Source organism: Paracoccidioides lutzii, assembly GCF_000150705.2.
Source record: "Paracoccidioides lutzii Pb01 unplaced genomic scaffold supercont2.8, whole genome shotgun sequence".
Classification (NCBI taxonomy): Eukaryota; Fungi; Ascomycota; class Eurotiomycetes; order Onygenales; family Ajellomycetaceae; genus Paracoccidioides; species Paracoccidioides lutzii.
Window position 1 is genome coordinate 159,813 of NW_015440954.1, and position 10,177 is coordinate 169,989.

Genomic DNA, 10,177 nt, shown 5'->3' on the forward strand with positions numbered 1-10,177 from the left:
TGCATGACCCAGCCGCTCTTGATCCCTGCAATGATGGATGATGCATGAAAGGATGCAGTGAGAGAAGACTGGGTCTTGTTGAGACCTGCACTCCCTATGGCAGTTTCTCCAGAGATGCATTCAAAATGCTCATATAATGTCAGCTGCATGGAGAATTCCATAAATGGAAACTTAATCATGCATGTGGATTGTCCGTCTCATGCTTTTCATGGTCTGCCTTGCCGTGGGGGTGATGACTGTATTACAGAGTTAACTCAATCTGTGGTGAACATCACTGTCCAGCTGACGTGGCCATGACAAGTAGATAGACTTCAGAATCACAATGGTGAGCTGTTGACAAGCCAATTTACTTTTTCTTTTTCCAAGGGCAAGAGTTGTTCCGCGTGAGCCGCATATGGAAACTGGAAATTGCTTGAGCGGGGCAAGGAGACAGGAGAAGAAAACAGAGAACTTCTTGGCTTCAACACTGCTGATTCATCCTTGCCACTCAAGTGTGATGTGATGCTATTTGCTTTGTCTGAGATAGCTGAAACTGGATCCTTAGCCCTCCTGATGAGGAGAATAATGTACATTGAGTATATAATGGGGACTCTGCTTTCCCAGTTGATTTGGATGTGAGAGGATGAACAATAAGAACTTTCAAATTTAACCCTCATCAGCTACAATTTCCCCTCCTACAAGCATGGCTGTAGATATGACTTCATCATCCTGTACGGGAGACACTTCCTTCCCCCCCCCCCACCCAAGCCTCTTCCCACCAAGCACTGTATTTCTGATCATTTTCCCAGGTCAGTTCCTCAACCCTCTGCACAATTCATCATACCTAAAACACTGTTTACCCACCCACTTCCCTGCCCCCCTCTTCCTTTCTGGAGGGATGCCCGCGATGGCTTTAAGCGCCAGATTGAGGTTTGAGTATTGAACACTCCGCTGAACAAGTTCAACACTGAGCTGGAGTGTCTGGAGGTCATGGAGGTGGTTGACATGAGCAGTCCTGATTCCTCTTACCAGGATGACGTGGAGCCTTTTTAACCCAAGTGTTGCTGGTGTGGCCCAAGGTAGGTGCACTTCATTTTTAATTAAAGATCTTCTGCTGATTGAAGATGTGATTTTTGTCTTCTCCAGGCTTACCTGCGCCAGTTCTCAAGCCCTGCAGGGAAGTCTCAAGCGGTAAACCCTCACGGAAGGCCAATCAATCTTCATTTCAGACAATCACTTCTCCTTTTTCCGATAACAATACTGCGCTGGCTGAGTGTGAATCAAAAGCCTCATGCTTACCACCTGGCTTGGTGGGTTTCTCTGACCAACACCTGTACAGTCTAGCGAAGTTACCAGGATCAGCAGGCAGCCAAGGTAAGTAGATTCGCATCTTCCTTTTGCTTGTTTCTGGAGCTCTGCTTCTGATAGCCTTCAAGGGAATGACCAATCCTTGTGGACTTGGAGAGCAATGGAGAGGATTCTCCAAATGATATCGAATCCAAGATTATTGGTCCTGCTGTGCTCACTTGGTGCCACAGGCAGAGGGATCGCGGATACATCTTCCAGCCCAGGAGCCAAATCAGAGCCTCGAATTCCTGCCAACCCTAGAGAGTGTTGACTGATGAGGCGGTGACAGGGGCGCGGCACAGGTGTTCAAGTTGAGATTCCTTTCCTACCAGATGCTCTCCAGGAGATGGAGAGGCGAGGTGACAGGAGTGACCCCAGCAATCACAGTGACTGCAGCAATGACAGCAACGACAACAACAAGGCGTATCAGGAAAGTGGTGATGATGACCATGACACTAGGTGGCCGCAGAAGCAGTGTAAGCCCTCAGCACGGTGGTCCTCCAAGCCTGCTGTCTCTTTCACAGTTTGCACAGGAGATCCTTCCCCGACCGCTGTGACAAACAATAAGGGGTCACAGAACCGGATGAAGAAGTACGGCAAGCTTCCGGCCAGTGATTCTCCCAGTGTGCCCGCTGCCCCCACTGGAACTGGATGATACGGCGACAAACTGCTCGGGTGACGACATACCGGTCTCCGGCTTTCTTTCGAGCCACTTGACCGGATCCAGAGTTGGTCTGTCCAGTCCCAGTCGAGAAAAACGGCTGTCTATCGTGGCCGGTCTGCGTGTGTCGTTTGCCTCAGGACGACGCGCTGCTGAAGGAACTCAAGGAGAAGGGTGAGCCATGGGGTGAGATCGCCAAGCGCTTCCCCCGGGCAGATCCAAGGCGACTCTGCAGGTGCGGTACTCCACCAAGCTGAAGGACCGCGCCCCATCAGCGCGGAAATCGAAGTTAGCTGATACCTAGAAAACGAGGCTGCCGCTGAGCGAGGATATCTCAACAGCGGGTACTACTACAGGTATCGGGTCGATGTGACTCGGAAGGTGTGGCTGGTCGAAAACTACTGGATTCCCGGATCCGCGCGCGAGTGCCAAGGCAATTCCGAAGTATTTTGTTGCATTGGGGTCCTACATGGCAGCCGCAGAACGATTTGATTACGGGCTGCAAAGGGATTCCATATAGAGTGGAAGGACGAGCAGCCTTCACTGACCACTCTGACTGTTTCAAGCAGAAAAGGAGATCGCGCAGGGACGGTGGACGCAAGATTGTAAAGTCAATTGGTTAGAATCTTCTTTTGTGTATCATGTTATACACCAATTTCGACTCTGATTTGTTCCGTACTTTGCCTGTCTTGTTTGCTTCGGTTCTCCTCGATTGATCTTGTTTGCTTGTCATATTTCATTCCGGTCCAGAAGCTCTATTGATATTGCCTATCACATTCCAGCCCAGGGTCTACCTTGCCTACAGCCAGAGTATGGCATTTTATTTGTTCATTTGCTTGTGTCTCATTTGTTTGCTCTTCCCCCTCATTTTTTTGGTCTCTCTGGCTTTGCTTTTCTTCGAATCATTTTAATCTGTATATGTTTTCTGGCCCTGGAGGGAGATATTGGTTCATGCCTTGCCCAACCGTGTGTGTGTTGGACCCTAATAGGGATCGGAACGAACTACATCCTTGTGGGCGCCATGCCCATGTGGTCCATCGGCCTTGTTTGCCTTTGCTTCCTGGCGGTGCTCATTGGATATAGTAGAGATGTTACATTTGGATGCTTGACTGCGAATGCTGATGATGTTATCGAATGAAAATGCTTCCTTGGAGACAACTTTGACTGTCTCATAGCATGGATCGATCGAGAAGAGGAGGGATTTGCAGGTACGAGCGAGATGCGTAAGGTCTTTTGTGTTCAAATAGCCCCCGCAATTTGTTGTTTCACTTCGATGGTTAGTTCGGTGATGTTGACCTGCATTTTTCAAATCATTCTTCTGAGACTCAAATAGCTCTGGAAGAAAGGAAAGAGACATGCTGCTGTAAAGTCTGTATATGTGAAAGGGGCCGGAACATTGTCTATAAGATAAGGCCGCACCCTTTTTTAAATAAGCCGTTAAGAAGCAATGAAAAGGAACAGAAATCACGGGCTGTCAGGATGTGGAAGCTCACTCCTTGATTCTTCTACCTCCCTGCATAGTGTTCCAGGTCATCAATAAGGCGCGCAGGTGCCAAACCTGCGCATGCATGTAATAGCACGCATGTTAACAAGGCAAAAGAGCTCAGGCTGACCTAAATAACAACATCTCCTCATATGCAGCGCAGGAGCAAAGAGCAACTTTCTTCATTGTGTGAAAGCCAGTGGTATCATTTGATTTTGGCGATTATTTCATCCTAATCCCGAGCTCTGTTTCTCCTTGACATTGTAGCACGTGATCTCCATCTTCCAAGCTTTAAGGAGACACATATATCTATCGACTTTGGCAGCATACATAACAACGATACATAATGACTTGGATGGGAACGTTCAGATCACGTACTCTTCAAATGAATGTACACATTGTGAATTTGAAGTGCGTGCCCCTGAAAGTCTTGCACACCATCTAGAACCTCTTTAAGTCGGGTGAGGGCAACGGAAGTGGCTATTTTGGATGTTGTCTTCGGAGATGATCGGGACGTGAAAAGGAATGGATGCGCCCGGAGAGCGGAAGGCAAGGCAGAGACATTGGGGAGCCTGGACACTGGGTCGGAAAGATGTCGGCGTCTATGATCTCGTCGAATATAAGGTCAATTCCAGAATAATCACCATTAATCTCCACCGCCATCACCATCCCCAATCCCCATCACCACCACTGTCCACCACCATCTCTGTAAGCGTGCTGACGTTAAGGATCTCCTTATCTAACTCCCTTGCTCGTTTGTTAATATTCTATGAAATCCACGGGTGGCAGCATTCCACGTACTGTAAATCCCCCCAGCCCCATGTAATTATGGCGCCAAAAGCGGCTACGTGCACAATTTCGCCGCTGAATAACTACTGTACACCACGTGATCATCGTTTCGTCTTGCCTAAAGGGTTTGCTTTCGATGAATGATCAATAGCTGTCTGGGGGAGAGCTAAACATAGGTGGCGCCCGGCCTTCATATGGGTATGTACCACTGGGATGCCAACTTGCAGATGGGCCTCATCCACAACTAAGAATGCAGCCCACGACCCAGCAATCATGGCAGCGCTCGGTTCTGAATGTAGAGAATCTCAATTATACTATCCAGAACTAAGAGGAAGGTGGAGAACCGTCCATGAAAGAGGTAAAAAACGAACAATCAACCCGAAAACTTCTAAAGAAAAAATTGGGCCACAAATGAATGACCAGATGGGCTCGCAATGTACCAAGGGGTATTACTGGAGTTAGAAGGTGTCCCGTGCTATGCGACATTGTCCTCAAACACGCTCGCGATTCGTTGGAGCTCTTTGCTGAAACAAGTCTTCATCAGTCTCCTCTTCTCTCTGGCTGAGTTAGCAGACACGTCTGACAGAGCACCCCGTATAATCGCTCGTTCAAAATCAACTATCATCACACGTTGGCAGGTCGGGTTCCAAAGTATATTTCGCGGCTCCGCGTCGCCATGGAGAACTCCTTTTGAGTGGATGGCTTGGAGGGCACAGTGTACCATGGAGAACACATCTGCGGTATGGCCGAGTGTGCTAGCTTTTTGGATTGCTTCTCCCGCCCAGCTCAAAAATAACATGTGCGTGTAGATTCCGCCATCATAGTAATAGGGATACTTCAACGCCAGTTGGACGACACCCAAACAAACTGGAATACATTCGCCCTGGAGATCTCGGAGCTCATCGTAGATCTTCTTTTCATATTTGAGCTTATGCACATGCTTGTATTCCACACCCTTAGCGACCACAGTGTATCCATGCGATGAGAGCCGGACTTTGAACAGTGCTCCACAACTACCTGCCTTGTAGAGAGGACGGCAGTCAGCGTCTGGGCCACGATCCGTGGCAAGCTGCTTCCGGATACCAGCACGGAAGCCATGTATCTGGATCCGGCCCTTCTGGTGATCCTGGTAGTTGGGGCACAATGGATCAAGAGGGCTACCATCCCTGAGCGCAAGGAGACATTGCTGGGAGCAGTATGGGTGGGTCTTGATGGCCGGTGTTTCAATGACATTGGACGTCCGCTGGGTGCCACTGACTTCCCCGCGTCCTGGCGCGCCTCGCGACTTTGCAGCTGACCCAGACCCTCCCCTTTGTGTTCGACCACGAATGCCAAATTGCGACGGTGTAAGAGGAGGAGATGGAGGAGGAGACGGTGAGTGGGAGCTCATCGATCGGCGTTTGTCTTCAGAGGGCCGGCATCCGTATCGCAGCGTCATCCCGAAGGGAGGAAGGTTACGGGGTCGTCTGCCACGGTACAGAGGGGATGCATGTTTTGGGCGAGCAGTGGGTGGAGTCTGCTCCAGTATTTCAGAATACTCCACTGGCCAAACATCAAGCCTCCCAGCAGCATCATGCCACTCCTGGGATACTGCTGGTGAGGTCAATGCTCTGATTGTGAACGCCAAAACCTGCGCGGTGGCTGTCAACCGTAGCTCATCCTCACCAGTCGCCTTGACATCCAGTTCTGGTCTGCAAAGCGCACACTGAACTGAAGATGGATCATCTGGGATGTAAACAAAGATGAAGGCTTCTCCAGTGCATACGTAGCCGTAACGCACCCCTTTGCGGACCATGTAAGAGAAAAGCTGAGTTGTGACTGCAGCAACGAGCCGCCTACAGCAGAATTCAACATCATCGGAGTCCTGACCAATAACATCCTGGGCGGGACGGATCTCTTTGGTCAGCCCTGTGGCCATGTCAGCCTGCGTGAGTTTGTGAGGCGCTTTATATTCGATGGCGATCGCAGGGATGTGTTCATCACCCTCCTGTCGGTAGATACAGAATCGATCTGCCTGCCCTCCTGTACCTGAATTAGGCTCCTCCTTTCTCTTCTGACTTTTGCCTATACCTTTGGTTGATGATCTGGTTTCTATTGCAGGGCTGATGGACATTTGCCTAACCCCTTCACTCAGCGAATTCTCCTCTGGATGCCCCATATTTGTATGGCTTTCAAAGGTGACGGAACCTCGTAGCCCAAGTGCCTCCCTGAGAACCTCATTTTCCGTGATTCGGTCGACTATGATGCGAACCTGATTTTCCACGGTGTCTCGTTCGAAGTATCGGAGATCCCATTCTGAGGTGATCGGGGTGATGAGCTGGCGGATATACTCAAGCTGATGTTTCGATGGAAACAGTTTTTCAGTCAAAAATGATGGATTATCATTGAGTCTCTCCCACACTATCATCTGCTCGTCAACGAAGGTGTCCCATAATGTGATGCGTGAAGGAACCCTCCGATTAGCTGGCTTTGTTACAGCACCCTTGGTTGTTCTTGTAGGGTTTGTCACGATGCGGATTGCGAGCAAAAGCTCATGACAGGCGTGAAGGAATTGTGGCAATGTTGTAGGCTTTGAATTTGCTTCCGCTTCTTCACGTTGTCGCCGCTCCTCCTGGCGGAGTTGTCTTTCCTTTTCCACCAGCGCTTTCGAATTTGCTTCCGCTTCTTCACGTCGTCGCCGCTCCTCCTGTCGAAGCTGCTTTTCCTTTTCCGACTGCGTTTCGGCGATTTCCCGCAATGTTCTCTCTTCTTCTCGTAGTCGTCTCTCTTTCTCGAGTTCAGCCAGTAGTTCTTGCACTCGGCTCTCCATTCTGGTAGCTGAAAGGGTAGGTTCTGCCAGTTCGCAGTGCGTGACAGATTCTATGAGAATCCAGCCACGGATTACCAAATAATCTGCTTGAGCTAGGGACAACTTGAAGTCTACGATAATTGCTAGAAGCGCTTAGAGAATGGGGAGAATGCTTGATCAAGGGTGTAAACATTCGAGATCACATGACGCGCCGGGCTCTGGCAGAGCGCGATGCCAACACATGGTTCCGTGAATGTCACGTGATTCATCCTTTAATATGTCCCCCAACTTCTCCAATTTGCAGTCTCCTCCACAAATACATGATTGGGTACCCCCTCATTATATTGTTGAGTATTGGGCTAGCCCAATTTCCAATCATATGGAATTATTGGAATCAAAAATTCTGTCGTGCTGCTTTTTGAACGGAAATGATGATCAGGCCACATGATAGCAAGGTGGGGGCAAAATTGTCAAATCAAAAGAGTGGAATTAACAATATGGTTGTTATTTCATCTTTTAGATCGAGTTTTCCTACTGGCCGGCATCAAGAGAAACAGGTTCAAAAACACCCTTTCCCTGCCCGGATATGCACCTTTCCTGTAGAGAAATTTGAAAAAGTTCCTCTGTAGGTCTGGAGTGAGATGGGAAGTTAAAAACGGCCACTTTCTACGGGAAAATTACAATAAGCAAGCTTCTAGAAAATAAACCCTAAATCTCATCTATGACTATATTCCGCCTATATGTTCCCAGTCAAAATATGTAAAGATTAAAATGCTGTGGGCGAATTCTCTTATTATGTATGAATTTTAATTTAAAATACAAATAATTTTTCCTTCTCCGTGGGTATGCACTCGGTCGTACCGACGCACGACATCTCTGCGATGGAAGTGAGAAGGCCAGTGATGCGAATGCAGTTAATGTTTTGATTGATGACTTTGGATGCTCGAGGGTAGAAGAAAGCGGAGGCAACTGACGGGGATAACGAAGCTCTGTTAAAGATTGGAACTTGCCGTATCATCCGCTGTTCTGGTGATCCAACAATCACTGGAATGCTCGGTTCGGGATACATTTTTGCCATGAAATGTCGCAAGCATTGGTCCGTAGGAAACTGGGTTTGAGACAAAACAATATACCTGCGGACTTGTTCTAAAATATTCTATCCATGGGCAGTGGGCCTGAAGCAAATGTTACTAGGTATCTCAACCTGATCGGACGCTAATTACCCAGTAGGTCCTCTTCTCAGCTCTCCGTGCAGGAGGGAACGTTTCGTTGCCATGATCATGTATTTTTCTATTCCACTATTGCTCCTGCATTCTGATGCGAGATGATGTAGTCTCCATATCTAATCTGTCTAATCTGTCTCCATCTTGTCTTCTCCATTCTCCATTTCTTCAACATGCCTCTTGACTCCATCCAAAAACGCACGAACAGCATCGCCTCCTCCCAGAGGAACCCCACCATGCCGCAAAAACCCGCCATTTTCCACTTTGATATTTAGCGCATCACTGATACTAGGCAGTCCGCCGTCACGCAGTGCAACCGTAAGACTACCTAGACTCTGCATAAATTGCGGGGATCGGAGAACTCTCCTGAGTATATCACGTTTTTGTTCCAGAGTTAAAACTTGCAATGCGGTTTTGGCGGCTTCGGAGTCTGTCTCGGCATCATTGAGTATTTCATCGATGTCTTGCGCAAGGAATAGTAATGAGGTGGGGAGGAAATTGAGAAGGTGGTCGATTGTTTGCAAGTCCGCTGATTCAATGAGGGGGAGCGTTGATGACGGGGAGAGCAAATCTGCAAGTGTTGTGAATGGATCTACGGCTGCTTCTGAGCTAGACCCTTGGTTTCCATGTTGGAGGGATCTGAGGAGATTCTGGACAACTGAGGATGGATCTGACGAGGAATTTGCGCTTTTTATGGCAGTCAGCGCCCGATAATAACATGTAACCAAGGGAAGGAAGTTGAAAAAAAAAAAAAAAAAAATGGGGTAGTGATTTTAATTGATGTTCAAAAAGACACAGAAATTGGCGTGTAATTTTATTTAAATGGTAGGATCGCATTGTCCAAGACAGGAATCACTCCTCATTTGTTTCCCATCCTTTTTTTTTTGGCTTTCTTCTCCGTTGTAGAGTTTCCAATGACAGATGTAGAGAGTTGTACCTACGCTCTTCCACCGTCCGCTCCACCTTCCCTCGATTCCTGTCCTTCTTCCCGAATATCTCCGCCCGTAGCATCTGGTCCTGCGCCACCGCTACCACCTCTTCGGTGAGTTGTATTGTGGTGTGCCCCTTCGACATCCTCCATTGTCTCATCGCCATCACCTCCGCCGCCATTATTGTTCCTTGGGAGGTTAGCGATGGCTCCCTGAACATCGATTTCCTCACCCTGTAGTAACGTATTTACGATTCGTCCTAGCTCTAGGTCTCTTGTGCTGAACCAAGCCGGGTTCCCGTTCCGATGTTGGTTTGCCGACTGCAGCCAGAATAGATGTCTTTGAGAGCTTGAGGAGAATTTCAAGACAAATACTCTTCCGTTGGTGGGTCTGTTTGGGTTGGAATGGTTTTCAGCATTTGTGGGTTTGTACGGGGTAAAAGTGCCATCGGATGGGACCATGACTAAGTCTAGCTCCGGTTCGTTGAGCGAAGCAGAGCGTGGACGCCAACAAAAGTGTACCAGATCATCTTCTGTATAAAGGTAAATGTAGCCTGGAGTTGGTTTTGGTTTTACTCTGGGTGGAGTAACTGAGGTCTGTATGGTGGGGGGAGAGTCCGTTAGATTGTGACTTGGGGGTAGTAGGTGTTTGGCTCCCTCCCTGAACCTCTAAAATCTGGGGACCTATTGGGGTAACTAGAATAGTAAAACTAAAATGACTTACGTCAAGATCGCAAATGCCTGCTTTGAAGGTGATGATGGGTGCTATGGGCATGGCTGCTGTGGAATGAACTTTTGGAGTATAATCCAACAGTGGAGGACACGGGAAATAGGTGAGGGAAGTGGGAGGGAGGGAAGGTCTAGGAGCTATTTGCTAAATAGTATCACCATATATAAGCGGGGATCAGATATGATTTATTAGATACATTGATGGGGTTTCAAGTTGCTGGTGACGTTGGTTTTTTGGTGATGTTGAATG

General features: G+C 48.3%; 5 protein-coding genes across 5 annotated transcripts; 1 reads left to right on the plus strand and 4 right to left on the minus strand.

Moving 5' to 3' along the window:
- Positions 1 to 1,012: 1,012 nt before the first annotated feature.
- On the plus strand, positions 1,013 to 2,479 carry PAAG_03016 (hypothetical protein; the record flags this gene model as incomplete). The annotated part of the gene is made up of 6 exons (XM_015844819.1): positions 1,013 to 1,058; positions 1,126 to 1,353; positions 1,416 to 1,592; positions 1,629 to 1,949; positions 2,054 to 2,227; positions 2,292 to 2,479. The coding sequence occupies 6 exons, from the start codon at positions 1,013 to 1,015 to the stop codon at positions 2,477 to 2,479; spliced, it is 1,134 nt and encodes a 377-aa protein (XP_015702025.1).
- A 490-nt stretch (positions 2,480 to 2,969) lies between these two features.
- PAAG_11677 (hypothetical protein) lies at positions 2,970 to 3,344 on the minus strand (the record flags this gene model as incomplete). Its single annotated transcript, XM_015847278.1, has 1 exon — positions 2,970 to 3,344. The coding sequence occupies one exon, from the start codon at positions 3,342 to 3,344 to the stop codon at positions 2,970 to 2,972; it is 375 nt and encodes a 124-aa protein (XP_015703067.1).
- A 788-nt stretch (positions 3,345 to 4,132) lies between these two features.
- PAAG_11678 (hypothetical protein) lies at positions 4,133 to 4,534 on the minus strand (the record flags this gene model as incomplete). Its single annotated transcript, XM_015847279.1, has 3 exons — positions 4,133 to 4,217; positions 4,272 to 4,342; positions 4,466 to 4,534. The coding sequence occupies 3 exons, from the start codon at positions 4,532 to 4,534 to the stop codon at positions 4,133 to 4,135; spliced, it is 225 nt and encodes a 74-aa protein (XP_015703068.1).
- A 200-nt stretch (positions 4,535 to 4,734) lies between these two features.
- Positions 4,735 to 7,068, minus strand: PAAG_03017 (hypothetical protein; the record flags this gene model as incomplete). The annotated part of the gene is made up of 1 exon (XM_002794426.1): positions 4,735 to 7,068. One exon carries the CDS (start codon positions 7,066 to 7,068, stop codon positions 4,735 to 4,737), a length of 2,334 nt encoding a protein of 777 aa, XP_002794472.1.
- A 1,330-nt stretch (positions 7,069 to 8,398) lies between these two features.
- PAAG_03018 (hypothetical protein) lies at positions 8,399 to 9,973 on the minus strand (the record flags this gene model as incomplete). The annotated part of the gene is made up of 3 exons (XM_002794427.2): positions 8,399 to 8,957; positions 9,212 to 9,795; positions 9,923 to 9,973. The coding sequence occupies 3 exons, from the start codon at positions 9,971 to 9,973 to the stop codon at positions 8,399 to 8,401; spliced, it is 1,194 nt and encodes a 397-aa protein (XP_002794473.1).
- Positions 9,974 to 10,177: the final 204 nt, after the last annotated feature.